This window comes from Diplotaxodon limnothrissa, linkage group LG22, assembly GCF_057381915.1.
Source record: "Diplotaxodon limnothrissa isolate DT_005_m linkage group LG22, D_limnothrissa_male_GT1.1, whole genome shotgun sequence".
In the NCBI taxonomy this organism is placed as follows: Eukaryota; Metazoa; Chordata; class Actinopteri; order Cichliformes; family Cichlidae; genus Diplotaxodon; species Diplotaxodon limnothrissa.
In genome coordinates this window covers 7,990,116-8,010,870 of record NC_140616.1, presented here as the reverse complement: position 1 = coordinate 8,010,870, position 20,755 = coordinate 7,990,116, and the positions used below count along the sequence as shown (strand labels likewise).

The following is a 20,755-nucleotide window of genomic DNA, read 5'->3' as shown; positions in this document are numbered from 1 at the left end:
CATGTTTGCTGTTGCACAACTCTCCCATAAAATTCAGTTCAGGGTTTGTTAACTGGCATGTCTCTCTCTTGTGATAGTTTTTATTACGTGGGCTGGAGAAATGCTAAAAGCAAAATAATTTCCCACTAAGGCAAACCCCAGTGTCAATGCAGTGTGATATAAACGCCCAGTTAAGAGTTACCTTCAATTCTCTTTAAATCTTTATGCCATATGTTTACTAATAAATCTAAAAATCAACCTACTGAATTCTAAACAAGTCCTTCAGGATTTTTTTCTCAATAGTTTTCTCACTAATGTTTTTTAAGCTAGGACTGATTAACACAAACCCCTGCAAACAGCTGTTGTTCAAATGGGTCTGAAAGCTTAGTCTGAGGTGCTGGTAACTGTATGAGCTTCTTCTCTGTAGAGGAAAAACGTATTCTTACTTTCATTGGACAGTGCTCACTGTTAACCCGTTTAATCCGTGTTTGATTGTTTCCGTGACTTTATTTGGAGCAGGAGTGCGTCAGTTCCACTAGCAGCCACACATTGAAGTGAAAATTACATCAAGGGCCAGATATATAAAGTGTATTCACGTGCTTTAATTTAAAGTGAAATGCATATAAAAAGGATACCCTTCTTATGCATAATCTGGGTCATAAAGTCAGCAATAGTCACTGTGGGGCTGTTCCACTGTGCAGGCTACAGTACCAAACAGATAGCTATGTGACAACGAATTGTTTCAGATTTCTTTGAGCAATGATTAACAGCTCTTTCATTCGAGCAATGGCCGCCTCTTTACATACATATGAGAGCAGAGTTGGTGATTTCAGGACTGGCTCCTTCGAAAAACTCTTACTCCGCCTCCTGTACAACGGACCAATCAATGGGACTGGGCGGAGCCAGACGTCTGCGTACTGGAGAAAGAAAGAAAATACGTTAACTATTGGTCGCCATTTTGAGAACCTGCGAACAGCCTTTGGAGGTGGTTGTTGAGCAGTAGACCTTTAATTCTTTTGGTATTTTAAAAATAATTTTTGCCTATATATTAGGACCAATGTCTCGATTCAACAATAATCGTGGCGGCTTTGGAATGAATCATTTCCAGCCGCGCAGAGGAAGTGGGCCCGGCGGCCCCATGCGAGGTGGGCTTATGGGAAACCCAAATTTTCGGCATAATCCTTTCCAGAATCAAAATCAAAACCGGAGGGGACACAACTTCAACAGACCACCACACCAAGGATCGCAGAACACTCCCCAGAAGCCGCAACAGAACCAGTCGCTACCCATCATCCCTCCGCCGACTCCAGGCCCGGCTCTTACGATGGAAGGCCCGATTAAGCAGCAACAGCATCAGAAACCGGCACAAGAGCAGCAGAAATCCACAACCCCTGCGCCCCAGCCGAAGGTTCAGTCACCACCACCCACACCTAACGTGACCTCCCCTCAGCCAAACCAGGCAAACAAGAACCTGAACCAGCAGCTGAAGTCACCCGTGGCAAATGCTAACGGTCAGCAGCAGAAGCCGACTCCACACCCAAGCCCGAAAGCAGCTGGGCCGCAGCAAGGTCAGAAACCAAGCCCTCAGCAAAGCCAGAAGCCGGGACCCCAGCAGGGCCAGAAGCCGGGACCCCAGCAGGGCCAGAAGCCGGGACCCCAGCAGGGCCAGAAGCCGGGACCTCAACAAGGCCAGAGACCAGGACTTCAACAAGGCCAAAATACAGGGCCACCGGCCATGAAAGTCAGTCAACAGTCACGAGAGACCATGAACACTGACGCAAGTCAGTCAGAAGAGAGCCAATCTAAGGTTTGCTTTATTTAGTTTTAGCTTAATTTTTATAAACGCCCAAGTGGCGTCGGCAGTCGCGATCTGCTAACACTAGCCAAACCAGCCGCGTGGTGCTCGATATGACACTTTAAACAGCCCTGTCGGGCGGAGTTGTTTGTGTTATCCTTACAGTTATTAGGGAAGCAGTCGGGCGCTCGCTCCGGCGGGCAGTCGCGGTGCATAAAAGAATACATCCTGCAACGTTATTGCTTTTAGCTAGCGGCCATCTTGTTCAAGTATAGAAATTAGTTCTATTTTAACGCTTTTAAAAGGAAAAATATATTTTCAGTGATGGGTTTCATCTGTTAACCTGAACAATTTTGGGTGAACTAGTTTGTCGACAGTGGTATTTCATATTATTTTCCGTGTTGGATTTTTTTCTTTTACTTCACAAAGCGAGTGAGGGGGATGGGCGAACGGAGATCGAAATACGGACGCGAGCACAAATCATAACATAAAGTTAATCTGAAAATGATGATCTATTGGGCGTCAAATAATTTGTATATTTTTCTGTTTTCTATATATGTATACGAATTTTAAAAAAAATTCGGTCTTGTTTTTCTTAGGCTGAGTTCAAGGCGACGCTGTCCATGTTGCTGAAGCCAGGTGAGAAGTCCTACACACAGCGGTGCCGCTTGTTTGTTGGTAACCTGCCCAACGACATCACAGAGGACGATTTCAGGAAGATGTTTGCAAAATATGGGGAGCCCACTGAGGTCTTTATCAACAAGGGGAAAGGCTTTGGTTTCATCCGACTGGTAAGGGGTCACACGCTTGAATTGAAACAGGTTTTTGTTACTGTAATAAGTAAAGGGACTCTTTTAAATAACATTTTTCTTTTATCTAGGAATCTCGGGCACTTGCAGAGATAGCAAAAGCTGAGCTGGATGACACACCGATGAAGGGCAGACCCTTGCGTGTCCGATTTGCTACACACTCTGCAGCGCTGTCTATAAAGAATCTGTCACCATTTGTTTCCAATGAACTCCTAGAGGAAGCTTTCTCACAGTTCGGAATGGTAGAGAGGGCCATCGTGGTTGTAGATGATCGTGGACGCTCTACGGGCAGAGGAATTGTTGAATTTGCCTCCAGACCTGCTGCCAGAAAGGCTTTAGAGAGGTGCAACGAGGGGGTCTTTCTGCTCACTACGTAAGTCTAATTATATTAGTTGAGTAGAAGGGGGGTATTTGAGTTGGAAGATATTTGTAAAAGGTTCTTGAAGCCCTTGCTCTTTTTCTTTCTTTTTTTTAAAAAAAAAAATTGTATTTCACCTTCTGCAGTTCTCCTCGGCCTGTTGTTGTCGAGCCTCTGGAGCAGTACGATAGTGAAGATGGTCTTCCAGAGAAGTTGGCACAGAAGAACCCCAAATATAAAACGTGAGTACTGGTTTGTTCTTGGTGCAACATCATGCAGATGGCAGGGAAATCTTACTTTTTCCTTAAGTTGCACTAATCATACTAACACCACCATAAAATAGCCAGTGGAATGAACTATGAGTAGGTCTTGAAGCAAGTGCATTTTGGTCTCTTGACGCAATCGTCTTTATTATGCAAATTACTTTCTTCGGGTCATTAGGTCATTTATTTGTGAGTAGCAGATGGTGGGATGGGGAAGGTGGGGGTGGTGGATTCAGCTGTTAAAGGTCAACCTTCTCTGAGGCTCTGCAGATGTTAATCTGAGTAAAATCCCACATTGGCAAACAACAGAAAACTAAACCATTGCATATAGTATAAAATTGGCGACTATTGAATCATTGAAATGAGGAAGTATGGTGTAGTAAAACTAAAGTTTCACTTTGCATTCATTTTATCTTAGAAGATCTTTCAATGCAATTTTTAGTAACTCAGGTGAATGCTGACATGTTCCTGTCAATCTAATGTACTCTACGTTATGGTTTTTGTGTCTTTAGAGAGCGTGAGGAGCCTCCTCGCTTTGCCCGTCCAGGCACTTTTGAATTTGAGTATGCAAAGCGCTGGAAATCCCTTGATGAAATGGAAAAGCAGCAAAGACAACAGGTGGAGAAGAACATGCGTGAGGCCCGTGAGAAACTCGAGAGCGAGATGGAGGATGCTTACCATGAGCACCAGGCCAATCTGCTCCGTCAAGGCAAGTTTAGATATGGAAGACCTGCAATTCTCATAATTTGTTATATATGTCACTCATTAGATGTGGGTTATCCTACTGCTGTAAATGTAATGCGTTGTGTTTTCATTCAGATCTGTTGAGGCGACAGGAAGAACTGAGGCGTATGGAGGAGATGCACAATCAGGAGATGCAAAAGAGGAAGGAAATGCAGCTCAGGTATTTTATGTCATTAAATTGCAGCTGGTTGTTGTTTGGAACAGGTGTTGAGTTCTCTTAAAACATGGACTACATTTGACTAATTATCTGGCATTTTTAAACAGACAAGAGGAAGAGCGACGCAGACAGGAGGAGGAGATGCTTCGGAAGAGAGAGTTGGAAGAACAGATGCGCCGTCAGCGTGAGGAGAACTACAGGATGGGCAGCTTTATGGATGTTAGTTAAACTTAACTTGGGCGTCAAAAACATCAGTTCAACAACCAGTTACTGCCTACATTAATCTTAATTTCTTTGTTTTACAGAGGGACAGAGAAATGAGAATGCATCCTGGTGGAGCTTTGGGCATGGGTGGTAAGTGTCTTTTGTTTAAATTAAGAAATCATGACAGAAATCCAGACACCACAGTGGCTATAAAGGTGACCAAAACATTTTAGGCATTAGATGATGAAATGCACAGTGTTGCAAAAAGACAATTCCAGCCTATTCCTTTACAGTAACTGAAGTATTAAACATTCTGTAATAAAGTAGCTTCTTTTTTAAGTAGACGTAGAGTTTAGTGAAATAAAATGGACAAAATAGTCCAGTATGATTTTAAAATGACACAAAGGTAGAACAATTCCATAAGAAGAAAAAGTAAAATAAAAAAAGAGCTAAAACAATAAAATCTAAATGTAAAGTATGAAGGAAGCTCATAAAGTAGGTCTGTGTAAAAATAATGCACATGTGGAGATATCAGGAAGGGAAGACTTGATTTTGTTAGACCAGATTTGGTAGGAAATGTACAAACAACGTCAGTGCTCTATGTGTAGGCTTGTCAGTAGTGTATTTAAAAAAAAAAACAACAAAAAAAAAACAACAACTTCTGCAAGCATGCAAATAGAAGCTGTTGGGGGTAGCAGGTGTTAAACGTTTCTAAACTGGTACTTGCTTTGGTGTCAACTTCATTCGTGTTACATTACATTTCCCCCCTAGCAACTAAATGACAGCTGGCTATGTTAGCTTGTAAAGCTTGTAGCTTGTAAAGCTGCTGATAGCTGAGTCAAATATTAGATCAGTATCAGTATTCAGACCAGTATCTATGCGAGTGTTATAGCTCTTGAAATTCTGTTGAGGCAGCTTTACCATCAGCAGGATGTGTCTGAGTTTTTACTCCTCAGCCGTAAAAGACTGGTGGGGTATTGTCGTCACGCAGATGGGCAGGCAGCATGGAGTCCAATCCTAAGTTGGAGACCTACAATTTTTGAAATGGATAAATAGGGGTGTGTAGTAGGAGGCTGAGGGGGGTAGCATTGGTATTTTTAATTCATGTGCTGTATGAATACCTAACATGTTTTCCTGTTTGCTCTTTAGATATGTCCTTTGGTGGATCCTCACAGAAATTCTCTATGAGCGGGCTTGGGTTTGAGAGTCAGCAGGGAATGGGAGGACCAGGAGGCCTGATGGGCAACGAAATGGTAATGTATCCCACTTGTGGGAATTTCAGTAGTTAATATAGTTTTGTTTGGCTTTCCCTTTGGTTGGAGACTCCCAGCCATGTTTTTATTTTTTTGTTTTTTGTTTTTTCTCTTCCTTTCTTCGTGTTAACACGATGTCCAGTTGTCTAAGCAGGATGGCAGAATGAGTGATTTGTGTTCTCAGCTATCACTGGATGGCTTTCTGGTTGTTGAATGTGACACATGCTCACTGCTTTTATAGGGTTTGTTTGTTTTCCTTTTTTTCAGTAGCAAGCCGAGCCCCCTCAGTTAATAGTCCCACAAGCCATTACTGCTTTTAAGCTATAAAACCGTCAGCTTGCACTAAATGATCATCTCAGTGTGTTTCAAACAGCTGTAGAAAAACTTTGCTGGCTCTGCTCACTCCTATCATGCTGTTTGTGTAGTGGACTGCTATTGCAAGCCCTGTCTTATGTGAGCTGGACAGGCACGTTTTCTTGACTGAGGAGAGCATTGGTATCCAGTATTATTATTATTATTTTTATTTTTTTAAATTTTTCCATTTTTTTTCTATTACCAATTTCATGCCTCATTTGTCTATCAGGAGAACTGAAGTTGTGTGTGAACAGGCTTCCTTTTTCCACCCTTAAATGTATTTAATTATATTTTTTGAGGGGGGGGCGTTGAAGTGTGGTGGAAAACTTCTGGACCAGCAACCTTTACCTTCTCATCAGTATCTCTTTTTGTAATTGAGCTTTGAAACCTTGTAACACTTTTAGTGCCTGATGACGGTGTAAAGCTTTGAGTTTGACGAAGATTACAGCATGATTAACTGATGGGGGCTGGCGTAGCCTTGTGACTTTGTTCAGATGATGTCGCTGAAAACTGGACCGAGCCTGGGATTTTTGTTTCTGGCAGAATTTAGACCTGAAGTCATTCGTTTCTGTATTACAGTTGACGGATGAAAAGGTTCTATAGTCCTGAATAAAAAGTAATGCTTGAACTTTAAAATAGGGTTTCTGTATTATTAAGACTTGTTACCAAAAAAAGTCTTAATAACAGTCCATTAATTTAGATCTTAATGCAGGGGTGTCAAACATGAGGCCTATTGACATTTGTTTTTTATAATGGGTAGTTCATGTGTAATTAAGCTAACTTAGACTGACGGAATTAAGAGTAAGTGGGTTATGTGGCCCAAATTTTATGTGCTATAAAATGAGTTTGACATACCTGCTTTAAGGCATTTTAAATACACTTTAGGAATTGCTTGCTTCATGGAGTTCATTTTACTTTTATAAAGTTATGCACTTTTGTTTGCAGCAAACCCACCTAACTTGGGTAGGTACACGGTGCAAAGCTGCCATTTAAAAATGACATGACCCACCCTGCACTAAATAGTTGAAATGGTCATATCAAATGAAGACTGTCAGTACTAGAGCATGTGAAGTTGGGAATCTAATGGCTTTTACCTAAACAGAAATTGGTTAGCCACTTTTTAAGAACAAGTCAGCACACCTGGAAAGTGGGCTCTGCTTAAGCTGTAATATTAGAATATGTTTGGTTTATTTCCCCCCCAAAAAACATCTGAAGCTCACAGTAGTAGGAATTAAAGGGGGGACAGTTCACCCCAAAGTCAAACGTATGCATTTTTTCCCTGGCCTGTAGTGTGCTCTGGCCATCTCAACTTTCTTACATTTGTGAGTTGCCTAGTTTTGGAGATGAACAACTGGCTTCTCTTCTGCAATAGAACTAAACACTTGGCTTGTGCTCAGAGAGCCAAATTTTTTATTTTATTTTATTTTTGCTGTATTGCTGTCTGATTCTGGTTAACAGCAAAAGACGGTTTCTTTTTTGGGAGGTGGGAAAGATACTGTTCCTTTAAATTTCCTTAATTTGTGTTATTAACGACAAAAAGCACAGAAATTAAAACTCTATCAGACTTTATTCTTTGATCAAAAATTTTTTTGCTCATAACCTTGATACTTTTTTGCTCGTAGTTGTAAAATGAGTTCTAAAAGAAATTCTTCGTGCTTAAAGACATCTTAATTTTGACTTGAAAACAAGAACCTGTATTTCATTTATTACTCGTCTAGAAAAGTATTTACCTCTTTAAAATTTAGAGCACAATTTGCTTTTGAATAGTTCAAATGAATGGTCTTTTAAAAACCATAAGTTTGAGTTTTAAGCCTGTTGGAAGTGATCCTGACAGTCTGAATTTCAGTTTAGTAAAATGAGCAGAAGGTTCATTCACTTCAAGATAATATTTATATTCTGCAATCTGACTACCTCACGTTATTCTCCTTACCTTAGTTGTTCTTTGTTAGCCTCATTTTGCAAATGACAATTTCAGCTATTCTGCTGAATTTCTAGAATGACACTTTTAGTTTCACAGAAGTTGTCTGAATTAGCATTGATGTAAATATTAATGAACTGCTTACTTATTGGAAAAATGTCTTGCACTACGAATATACTCTTTCTGTCTGAGAGACCACACATTTCTGGTAGATCCTATACGTTGTAGTCACATTTGGGACCGTTTAAAAGTTACCATACCCTTTTGTGATACCTGAGCAACAGATTTATAGATATGTTTAAGATCACTCTAAGTCATACAGTTTACAATATTAGTCATGATGCCACCAAATTGTGTGTATATGCAACATTTTCTAAGGAAATCTGAATTCTGGCTGTAACAAATGACTAGAAATATGAGGTTAAACCTCATGTTAGAAATATATTTTTAGCGTCCTATTTTCATGCCGCCTCTCAGAAGTTTAGGCATGTATCTGTTGCCATTAACTAGTAGATACGGCCAGCTGTCATTAATGCCCAGCCTAATCTTGGCATGCACTGGAGAAGAGACCACACTAGGTAGGCACTGACTAACGAAAGCATTACCCTCTCTTCCTTTTCCGTATGTTACCTGTGGCACCTGTGGACCTTCATATTGGAACGAACGGTTTCTCCGGATGTGTCTCCTGCTGGTTCTTTTGTAAACCACTCGCAATATAAAACAAATCACACCTGTGCCATACCTTTTTTACACATCTCCATATGGACATGAACTGTATGCTTATGCACTGACCCTTCCCATACCTTATTACCACCCTCCTGTCTGCCTCCTTGGCACATTGACACCCAACAGCGCAATGAGCGCTTCACTCCGGGTGGTGCGAGGGGAATGGGTCCTGGTAACCCCGGGTATGGCAGGGTCCGCGAGGAGTTTGATGGTCCTGCTAAGAAACCCCGTTTTTAAACGCTGCTCTTTTGATGCTTCCGGCAGCACCATTTGTACAGTTTTTCTCTAAAAACAAAAATGTTGATTCGAATTTCTTGTATTTAAGTTTAAATTGTTACAACATTTTAGCCAATTTACTCAGTTATTGAAAGTCAATATTTTCATTTTTTACTTTGTCTCTAGTCTGAAAAGAGAAGTTACTCTTAGCTGATCCAGTTGTTCTTTTTTGACCATGTATAATTTTTTTTTTTTTTTTTTTTTTTTTTTTAAAGATGTGTTATGCTCTGTGAGTCGTCGTGAAGTGATAACTGTAACATTTTTTCTGAACTTCCTATGGCTGTGTTTTGTGCCATGCATTTGGAGTCAACGCATGTACTATAATAAAGAGACATTGGTTCAATCAGGAAAAACCTTTAACCTTTTATTCTTAAAAATGAAACGTGTAGTCCGTTCAGAAAGCAGCAATGGGCTGTTTGCGGAAGTTGAATAATGTGGTTACCTTTGCCACGTTAGCTCTTAAAGATTCTATGTGTTATTTTCTCAAGTCCTGTCCACTTTAGTTCAGTGATTCGTACACAGTCTGAAAAGAATTAACTCGTGGTATGACAGAAATTAGCTGCAAGTACGACATAGCTTTAATCAGCAAATTCCCACATTGAAATATATTGTAAAAATACTTATTCATCAAAGGAATAATCATATATTTACCACCTACTTAAAAAGACTCTAGACTGGGAAGCAATGTTGAACAGGGTTCTCCAGATCATTGAAAACTTAATTAAAATAAGATTTAACACATTTTAATATTTTTACGTTTCCTGTAAATTAGCGATAGCATTTGCAGGAAAATTTTTTATTTTATTTTATTTTTTTTAAGAAAATTGTTAAGATTCATTTTTATAAATTGGTTATTAAAATGGTCACAGTCGCGTTTTAAAGAACTTCATTTATTTTTAATAATGCAGGGTGGCTCTGATATTATAACCCTGTTTTCAAACAAGTATGTTTCCTTTTATTTTTTGAAAAAGGGGAACTTTTAGGCTTTTTCTTGGTTTTTAGGAGAGGCTTTTTCTGAGTTATGTTGCATTCAATGAGTAACTCTGCTTTTACAGTCTTGCCTCAGGACAGAAGAAATATCACACATGGAACCTTTAAGAAAACCTGTGTAATACTGTGTGACTAACAGTGGTCTTACAGAAACATAGTGCTGAAACCGCACAGTCTGTCGTAGACAGGCAAAATCCACTCAAGTGTGTGTCCTTGTGTGCATGTTTGGAAGCTGGAGTTATTTGACTACATTTACATGCAGGTCATTCTGTTATTGCTAGCATTTCAAGCATTTGTGAGGCATTCTTTCAGAAGGATAACTGTCATAAAAAATGCACAAAGCAAATGCCACCATCTTTAAAAATGGATGATGTTGTTAAATTGGGATGAAATTGTAGCAGTTTCTGTATTGTTATGTAAAGGATTAATTTTGATAATTATGAAGGTTTCCATAAGGGTGCACTGATGTGACTCTGGACTCCTATAGGTTCTTTAAGGTGTTTAGGTTAACCTTAAGTGGTAATAGTTCAAACAGCACCACGTTTCTGCATCAGTTGAAGTAATACAATTGTATGTAAATGTAGTCAATAATGGTTATGGATGGACTTGAGGCATATTATAGGTCTATAAAAGTTTGTGTGTAAAATGTATCTTTGGGGAAGTGCAGTGGCAAATCTTGACATCAGATATGTCCATATTATACTTAAACGCCTTGGAACATCCATACTTGGATACGTATGTCAAGTCTTAGAATTTCTAAAAGTCTAGTAACTAGCAACCAATGGTTCATCAGAGATCTGACGTTTCAGGCTGTGACGTCATAAATGACTGAGTCACTGTTGGATTTTGGAAAATGATTTTCAGTTATAAAGCTCTAATTTTGCTAGAGCAGCACAAAGACAATAAGTCCCTTTGTAAGAACGCATAAGATGCCCTAGTTTTCAAAACCGCATGGATGTGTGCAGTGGGCTTAAACGACAGTCTGATTTGCATCTTTTCTGTTTCACTGATATGTTCTTGTGTATCAGTTAACTTTTGACAAACCAGCACTACGATCTCATTTAAAACTAGAGACTCCAAGGCTATTGTATCAACTTTGTCAACAGGGCTCATGTGCTGTTTTTTTTCCGAGGACCTGCCTTGTTTGTGGTAAATTTATCACTATTACCTTCTCAGACTGACTTGTATGACAGATTGGGTTACATTCAGGAGAACCCATTCTCAATCTCTGCAGAAATGTTTAACTGTATCTGCATTAATGACTTTAATGGCACCTGCCATTATAATGGCAATAATATCCTGTACTATTAGGATATTCACATTATCTCCGAACACAGCACGAGATCAAGAGACAAGAAGTCCAAATATTTTTATTTTTTTTTCTAATTGTGGGACTGCTCAAACAGTAATAATGTAAGGATGGCCCAACCAAAATTGAGTGCCATAATTAAACGGACACCTTCCTCCATTCACAAGCCTACCTTTACAACCTTTGTCAGAGTTGTCTGGTAAGAGATGGCCTGAAAAGTGAATGTAAGTAATTTTGATCTTTTAATAATTTCAACTTTTGTTATTAAGCAGATTTTATTTTTTGCGTGTATTAACTTGGCTCTGTTCTATTCCACTAGCTTTAACTTTGACATTCTGTGAATCATTGAAAGTATTTTTCATTCAACATTAGTTAAAATTTTGTAGTTGGTGGAAGCTTGCTGACCTCGCACAGCAACTAGCTGATCATTGTAGCTTTTTCTGTTTTTTCTTCATGTAGAAGAAAATGTCCTCCATTTAAACATGGATTACATAAGACATCAAGAATCAAATATTTTTAGTGCACCTGTTAATGTCCTTCACATAATCAAACATGCAATGAAGGTAAGGATTTTAACTTTAATGTCTTCTATCATGTGGCATCCCAGAATCCCACAAAACAAACCTGAAATGGCCACAGAACAGAAGATTTGGATGTGTGGATGCATTCAGTAATGGGAAGGATATAAAGGAGTGTTTATCTCAAATGTTACTTGTGTTTGTGTTATGTACATGTTTTCTTTAACAGGTATGGACGGCTTTAAAGATAATGGACTGTGGCTGAAGTGTGGCTGGGTAGTGAGGACTTGGAAAAGCTGTAGCTAAGAAACTCAAACGCTGGATCTGAAACTAGTGAAAGTAGTGAGATATAATCCCTATTTAATCCTGTACATACAGTACATGATTTCCTTCCAAGAGAGTAGTCTAATGAGGTACATTAATTAGATGTTTGTCATTGTGATATGGTAGTCAAACCCCTGGGAAGTCAACTGGATTGTGATTCTAATCCATCCTTGTAGCATTCCTGATGAATTAGAAAACTTCTTATTTTATCCAATATTGTGTACTTCAAATATTTAGTGCATATTTTCTCATTTAATTTTGAAAAAAGTTTCAAAAATTCAGTAATAGTAATTCACAATGGAATGCAATAAATTTTAATTAATATATTGCAGATTAATATCTATAAATACACTTAATGGCATTCAGAAAAATCATAACTCACTGATCTGATGTGGGACTGGAATTTAATGCCTTCAAAGTCCACAACACTAAATTTGTGTTGGTCGGTTATTTCTAAATATTCAAAAGAATAACGATATAGGTTTAAGGCACTAATTGTTCTTTGCAACATCAGTGCTTTGAGTATAATTTTCACATAACACTACATCTTAATGATGGATTATTATGCCAGCTTTTTTAAAAATATATTTTACAAAGAGAAAGCCTGTCTACATGGTTTATACGCTTGTATTAAATGGTCAATTTTGGATGAGCGTTTTTCATTGCAAAATAACAAATCCTATAACTAATAGTTATTTGTACAGATGTATTTGCCAAACTTTTCCTCATTCTTTAGACGAATGATTCCTTTTTAGCGCAGTGGCATGCACTCTGAATTTTTCTCTGACAGTATGCACAGATGACTGGATTTTCAGATTAAAATAAACATTCCTCAGAGTAGTTGTGACATAACTAACTGAAAAAGGATGTTGGAAGTCAAATAATCTCCAACATTTAGGAAACAGTTTAGATCTGCAATCAAAGGTATGTAGGTACCTTTAAAATATGCCCTTTATACATCAAATTCCTTTTAGGTAAAACATTTAGAAATGCATCACTGCTTTTAGATTGAATTACATTTTACTGGCTTAAATATAGTTCTTTTACTTAATAACATAGTGTGCATTTTGAACTTTGTAACGTTGTCTGTGTTGTGTACAACTTGTTTTTCTTTAACAGGTTTGACCATCTGTTAAGGTGTTGGACTATGAAAAGGAAGTTGCCAAGCCAAGACATTGAGAGTCTGTAGCTTCTGTTGGAGCGGTTTTGTAAATGAAACTGTGTCACTCTAAAGGACCAGAGTGATCAGATAATAGTGGCTCTATAGCTTGGACTGTAGGTTAGAATATTTGGGAATTTATATATTTGGCTATTGCTCTCGCACAAGTACACCGTTTTAAGGAAAATTCTTATATTTATGTCTATTGTATGTTTACAGTTGCTATATTTTAATGCAGAAAAAATCCCTTTCTGCTATTTTGACATGAAAATAAACCCTTGACATTCTTCAAGGGGCCCGGTTACCCACTCCACATTTTTGTGTTCCACTTTGTCTTGTGCATATTATACTGACTGTTTTTGCAGCCATGCAATTCACTCTGTCTTCAAGCTAGGTCTTCTGCCTTTAAGGTTTTGTTTAAGAGTCCTCAGATTTTTCTTTATCCTTATTTGCCACCTTTGGAAGGACTTTGAGGTTCTTAGTTGTACTGGTCACAGATGATAGATTCCAGATAACAACTAAAATGTGACAGAAGTAGAAAGTATTCTGTAAAATGTATTGAGGACAGTTTGAAGCATTTGACTCTTATAAATTCTAAAATTTAAGTTTTAAGAAGAGCATGTGAATTTGTTACATTTTTATATATGAAAGAAATAACGGAATTTGTTCTAGTTCCTCTTTAAAAGATTAAGAGACTGAGTTTGATATTGCCTACATGTTTTAATGTATTCAAGTAAAAATAGTTGTCATGCTTGCTTATACAGCGCTATCAAACCAAAGCAAGTTACATTACACAAATACATGGATTACACGTTGTAAAAATGGACAAGTTTGGCAGTGGAATTATAAAAACGAAAGAGGAACACATTTACTCAACATCTGAGGTCTGAAATCGATGCCTCTTTATAGATGTATTTGACTGGAATTGTGGTGACAATGGAAAGCTTTGACATTCAAGTGAAGTCGCAGCCACAGGCAAGTGAAACATTGCAGTAAGCAGACTCTTCATAAATGGAAATCAAACTTTTTGACAGTCACTCTTAACAGCTTTAACAATTGTCTAATGATCACACAGCACAGGTGTGAACAATATAGCAACTAATTAAGGTTCATGGTGAGAAAAATGACCTGTTGCCTTCTAGGGGTGTAACGGTACGTGTGTGACGTTAAGTGCTAACATGTATATGTTTCTCTGTAGGAGGAAAAAGACTGCCCGTACCAGTGATATCCACATACAATCTTACTTTTACTGCTACATGATTAGTTTTTTTTTTTGATTAGTTTTTTTTTTTTGCTTAATAAATAAAAATTAATGTCATCTGTTAGACAGTGAGCTGAATCCAGAACCATTTAAGTATTACTCTAGTGACAACTTTCTAGGGGCAAGTAGCTCACAGCCTCTAACCTCATGTTTAACTCATTTTTCCAGTTGGACTAAAATCAAAAAAACTCAGTGTACTAGTTACGCTTCGACTACATGTAGTTCTCGTGTCTCACAGCTCACTGAGCTCAGCTTTTAACATCTTTAGAAACTTTTATTGTATTTCTTCAGTGCAATCCAATCCAAGGTCTTTTTCTTGGTTCAGTAGAAAGAGGTTTTGTTTTTTGTTTTTTCTGATGGCATTGGCAGTCACACCATTAGGATTTCTAAATACACTCTCATAATGTGATTCTGCCTAACCTGTTAAGGAGCAGAAAGTCATTTTCTTTTCCAGAACATGTTTGCTGTACACCAGGTATGCATTGGCCATAAACTCTGGTAGGAGTATTCTTGAAAGCTCAGCCAGAACTCTGTGCTAACTCACACAACATATATTTTATATTTAAACATTATATTTAACTGAAACATGAGTGCTCACAACAAACAATACCTATTCTGACAGTTCTGTTGTCCTCTTTTCAGGAGTTTTTTTTGTTTGTTTTTTTTTTTAAATTTAATTATTGCTAGTGTTTAAACCTTTTTATGATGAAATCATTCCCCAAATATGGGAAAGTATTTCTCTTTATTCTCAATTTAGAGTTTCTTTTGTCAAAGTAAGAATTATGGCCAACTTTTAATTTAAAAAAAAAAAAAAAGAGGCTGCTCATAGGATAATTTTGACTTTTGTTAGTCTTTTGTTGCCTCTACCAAAAACATACCACACTGACTGTTACATCTCCACTCCCCACACTTTACATTGTGACTCAAGTTTTATGTAACAACTTTTTACTCCAGCACATAATCTCATCAGTTCTGTCTGAATTACCATAATAGTAAGAGCTACACCAGCAGACCGATCAAGCTCACAGACCTGAGTGAGGCAGGATGTTCGATGCTGTCTTACGGTTGAAGAGGCAGCGGCTTGTTTTGCCTGTCTGGTTGTGCGTGTTTCATGTCTTTGGGTAAAAGAGGTGCATTAGCTGCTGTCAGCCAGCTTGTCAAAGACAAGCTGCCCCAGTCCACAGTAGAGGCTCTTCTCTGCAGTTGGGTTACATTGACGATGAGTAGTTCTGCAGATGTCAGTGGACAGTAAAGCCTGGACTTGTTTGCACTGCAGCCAGAGGTATGCTTACACAGATCAGCTGAACAAGTAAGGTAAGTGTCCCATCCATGTTTATAATGCAAGATGCACAGTTGTCCCATGACTTAACTCTTCTGTCTTCTTATTCCACGTCACTGCTCACAGTGATGTCTTCAGGGCTTCTGGCATCACACTTTCAAAGAATGGCATCACAGTGCAGATCTCTCTTCATACTTCTTGGCAATAGATTTGCTGTAGCCTGTGGAGTGTGTGTGTGTGGTTGTAGTACTTTGGCTCCTCTGTATGTGTGCATGAAAACAAGTGTTTGTGTGGATTCAAATATATGGAACACAGCGCTGAAATGAAAGGTATTCTGCTTTTTTTTTTTTTTTTTTTTTTTTAAAGTATTGCCTGGTACATTTAAGCTCCTAAGTGGAAAAAGCAGAAGTCTTGTCTACAACCGTACACGATGTTTTGCATTTTGTTTCCTTTTCTCGAAAACCTATATTTGAAAGTGATTAGTTTGGAAAAAGGCAGGGTGTTTGCAGCAACAAACTGGGGGTGGGGGGACAACCAAAGCCCAGCTCTACCAGAGGCAAAATACTATGAGAAACTGTTCTGCTTTGGCCATAACTTTGTTTTTTGTTTTGAGTGCTTTCTGATTGCAGTTAATCTATTCCTGCTTTGATAAAGTAATAGTACTGTTAAACACCCAGTGGCCTTTCATCAGCACATCCTCAGTCAATCGCAATGCAGTTAAAATCAGTCATGAAAAGTACTTTCACACTGTGTAAGCAGCACTTTTATCTTTGAACCCTCTATCAGCACTACTCCCTCGCCCTCTCTGCCTGTCTGAAATGACATACCGATTGTATTGGTACTGGGTTGGGTTTTTGAAGTGTTGAAGTGACTGTACAGAATGCTGTGGCAAGACTTAACTGGCACTAATAAGTGGTCACACATCCCTTGGGTTTTGGCTTCTCTTCATTGATTGCCAGTAAATTTTAGGTTTCATTTTAAAATTTTAGTTTTAACTGAACAGCTCTACATGGTGAAGCTCCCCAGTATATCTCTGACCTATTGAAACATCATGCTTCCTACCGGTCACTTCAGGTCAGAGGTTACTGTTGGTCCCATGTATTGGGTTCAAAACACGTGGGGATCGGGCTTTTCAGGCACTGGGTTGTGGAATTCTCTTCCACTGTCTTTACGCTGTACAAACTCCACTGACTCTTTTAAAAGCAGCTGAAGACATTTTTATACAAACAAGCTGTTAAAGTGTTTTCATTGTTTCATATTATTATTATTATATGTATATTTCAGGGTTTATTGTGAAGCGCTTTGATTTTTATCTGTGAAAGTGCTATATTTAAGATGTCACATACTTTTTGGGTCCCCAACCTTTCTAAGTTGGTGGTTCTTTTTCTTAAAAATATATAACAATACTTTTACAATTTTGTGCATAAATAACTGGTCAGACTTGTGTATGTGGAGCAAATAGAAACACAAATGTGCACTGTTTTTACAAAGGACCACTCATGTTTCAGTAATCTGTTTTAAACAGAACGAGCATGAAAGTTTATACTGTACCATTTCATCATGTAGAGCATTTGGGCTTGAAGTTACGTAGTGTTTGTTGTCAATCTGATTTTAGTTGCATCAAGACAGTTTGCTGCTTCTCATCTGTGGAATGAATTCGGTGTAAAACTAGTGAGAAAACTGTTGTTTTGAAGCTGGGAATTTGAGCCATGAAATGACACAACCATTTTAGCTTTTGAAAGGGCATGATGCTAACTGTAGATAGGTTAGTAACGCATGTCTGTATTCACTGTGAAATTAATCGTCATTCTACCTTTTGCAAACAATATTTTAAAAAGTACCAGCAGGGTGAAAGCTGAGCTGAACATCACACTCCTGGGTGTCTTTTATTGTATCTGGTTGCTGAATAAAGACACTTTTAGGTGAAGGGTGCACTTAACACAAGATATGGGTTAATCTATATTTAAATTAAAAAAAACATTCACATACTCAAAACCTTAGGGTACATCACCATATTCTTCTTTGCCTAATGTACTTCAAACTCACAAGGAAATTATTTGCTGAGGTCATAAAATTAGGTGCAGTATCGTTTTCTTGACTTCATTTAGTCTGGCTTTTGTAATCGGGAGTTGCCCCCTGCTGGCCATTAGAAACAAAGCAGATTTAATTCACTCCCATATTAGCTTCACATTTAAAAACGATGCTCAGTCCACTGTGTGTGTGTATATATACAATCTGTATTCTCAAACACTGTTTTTAGGAACAAACTGATGGTTGCGTGGTTTGTCGGAGAAAATTTGGACAATCGTTTTAAAGAGTGTGTCCAGTGATCAGCTTCAAATGGACCTTTTCCTTTCTTCTCTCAGTACCTCTTATTCCTCATTCCTTCCTGTGACTCATGAATGGCATATCATGCACTGACCAGCCAGCCATTTGAATAAATGTACACAAGAAGACTGTGGCAGTTTCGTATGTTGCTTGTATTTAGATCTCTCATCTCTGTAGGGCTCTGCTGCCCTTGAGTCTCTCGAGCTGTGGCTAGACTGTGTTCAGCCAATGGCGGCTGTGATGATTTCATCTCTGCACTGTGATCCATTTTCTAACCATGCTCTGAGTCCTGATTGACTACAATCCTTCCTTATATCCTGTTGGAGTGTGATGCCAGAACTACCCTTCAGTCCTGTAATGGCCTCTTCAGAAAGGGCCCTGCCCAGAGTCCGAAAGACTGACACTGAAAACGACCACGGCTTCGTCAGTGCTAGGTTTATGGTGTAGCTCCAGTTTGGGGTACCTTTGCAGTAAAACACCTGATGTGTCAGTATGAAAGTCTAGCTTCACATGGCTTTGTAACAGATGGACCTACCTACCTCTCAAGGATTGCAACGGATTCGAACGTTGTCATGAATTTGTCTGTCCTCTCTGCAGTTTCTAATAAATTATTCATGTTCTGGGTGCTGAGATGCCCTTCAGTAACAAACACATGCATACACGTGCACACACTTCATTCATTCACACATTTTACTTACCCTCACACACGATTTTCTTCTAATTTATGTTAGAACTAACTCATTTTATTTTAAACATCTGTCACATGACATACAGCACATACAACACATACACCTACACACACCTACATACCTACACACACAGGCTCTCACTTTTGTGTTTATGCATTGCAACCACAGTGAGTAGTGTTTGAGTAAACCTGGTGATCAGTCCACTGTCAGGCTCTCATTGTCTGTCTCTTGCTGCAGGATCCTCGACCATTAGAGGGAGGCTGAGGATCTTTACGGATTTACCACCGTAAGTGTTGGACAAATGCAGTGTGTCTGCTTAACTTCCAAACATGTAAAATATCATCTGCAGCACTGTAATGCATCTTATTTAGAAACTTACCTTTGAGTGTTTGGTATTTTGTTGGTTGTGAGGCTGCTATGACAAAACTCCTGAGTTACTTTGTCACATGACACAAGTCAAACATCACTGATGTATTTTTTTGTTTCTGTGTTGTAGGGAAAATGAAGATTGTCTTGTAAAATGTCAAAGCTGGAGGAAGCTCGCTGTAACAGGACGCCAGGATGACCTCCAGGCTGGCTCATGTGCAGTTCGTCCTTCAAAACATGGATGTGAAATGTGCGTGCACAGTTTTTTTTGTTTTTTCTTTTTAAACATTTGAATAGAAACACACTGTGAAATGTCTTATTTGCAGCACTTAAGTCTAATAACTCATTACTGTTTCTCAGGTGGCGGAGCAGTACCAGAACTCATCCAGCAGAGGGCAGTCTGCAGTCCAGAGGAGAGATGCGCTGTTTTCTCTTAATAATAAAAGATATAAACCTGAGTTTTGTTTCCATGTCTTACTTTTCACCTGATTACCTGTTTTGTCTAAGTTAGTTTCATTTAAGCGTTACACTAAATTTAAATTGCATTAAATGAGATGTCAAACAGTTTTTCTGTTTAAATTGAGGTTTGGTGCTCTGGAAAAGGAAAACCACCAGCACTGTAGTGTAGTTCATTAAAGTCATTAGGGTTAATTTAATCAAGTGTTACAGTACACGTTACTCATTGAATGCTTGGAAATGGCAGAAAACTGTAAACTAGTGATGTTTACTTTGGTAGACAGGTCCCAGAGGTTGATTCAGAGCCAGGAAAAACCTGCAATCACTCATCAAACTCACTAAACTCCTGGTGGACTGAGCAGCCTGCCTACTTGTTGGATTCAGTGCCTCAGCTGTGAAGCACTCTGATAGGAGTCCACTCCAATTACAATTAAGGCTAAAGGTGCAATGTTTCCGCTGCTGGCCCACACCTGCATCTCAAGTATTGGCTGTCAGTCTTGGAGCAGGTCCAGCCGAGAAGCAGCAAGATGATCCGGAGCAGTCTGAAGGCACAATCTGAATATGTGTTGGATCGTTGTTGTCTGACCTGAGCTCCACCCTGGCACAAAAACAGGCTCCTAAAGGCCAAAAACACAAAGTGAAAACTTGACTTAAATTAGTGCTAAAGTGAGTCACCCGAGCTCAACCTGCCAGAGCATCTATGGAGGGTTAAAATATGTCTTTCAAAAAGCTTCAGGCAAACCGGTGTGAATGAAACTCAAAACCAAACAATGACATGATCCAGTGTGATTTAATCCCCCCACAAGATCAAAAACATGCTGTCCTCTTTTACCCTGCGGCTGAAAGTTTAGTTTGCTATGCGGCATTATGTCAGTGCGGTTTGGTGCTGAAAGACTTTTTTTATTTTTATTTTTTTTACTTTCGCTAATGGTTGTCAATTTTCAGAAATGGACCCATGAGTGTGATTTGTAATGCCCGTTTCCCACCACCGTGCTACTGTTGCCCAGTCTAGGACCGCTTCCATGCATTTCCATTAAAAACAGGACCGGTGCTGCTGACTCTGCTGGGCCTAAAGCTGGAATCAGTGGTCATGTGAGGGGCTATTGGCACAGTATTTAACCTACACGATGGGGCTGTGATAATGTGAGCAGTGAATAACTCGCCTTTTGTCTCGCAACTAAGCTTGTGAAATGCATGTTACATAATTCTGTAATTTGTCTTAGGGAGAAAGTGTTCAAGT

The 20,755-nt window shown here is 38.8% G+C and overlaps 1 protein-coding gene across 2 annotated transcripts; it reads left to right on the top strand.

The window, feature by feature from the left end:
• Positions 1–918: 918 nt before the first annotated feature.
• sfpq (splicing factor proline/glutamine-rich) lies at positions 919–19,511 on the top strand. 2 transcript variants are annotated; one of them, XR_014905091.1, is made up of 12 exons: positions 919–1,786; positions 2,374–2,565; positions 2,655–2,956; positions 3,088–3,183; positions 3,717–3,913; positions 4,024–4,108; positions 4,213–4,324; positions 4,411–4,459; positions 5,459–5,562; positions 18,931–18,979; positions 19,190–19,309; positions 19,420–19,511. XR_014905091.1 is itself a non-coding variant. In XM_085347037.1 (10 exons), the coding sequence occupies exons 1-10, from the start codon at positions 1,037–1,039 to the stop codon at positions 8,795–8,797; spliced, it is 1,998 nt and encodes a 665-aa protein (XP_085203163.1). In that variant the 5' UTR covers positions 919–1,036; the 3' UTR covers positions 8,798–9,008. The 2 variants fall into 2 exon arrangements, 1 of the variants encoding a protein (XP_085203163.1); XM_085347037.1 differs by lacking the exons at positions 18,931–18,979; positions 19,190–19,309; positions 19,420–19,511 and adding an exon at positions 8,687–9,008.
• The last annotated feature ends 1,244 nt before the right edge of the window (positions 19,512–20,755 follow it).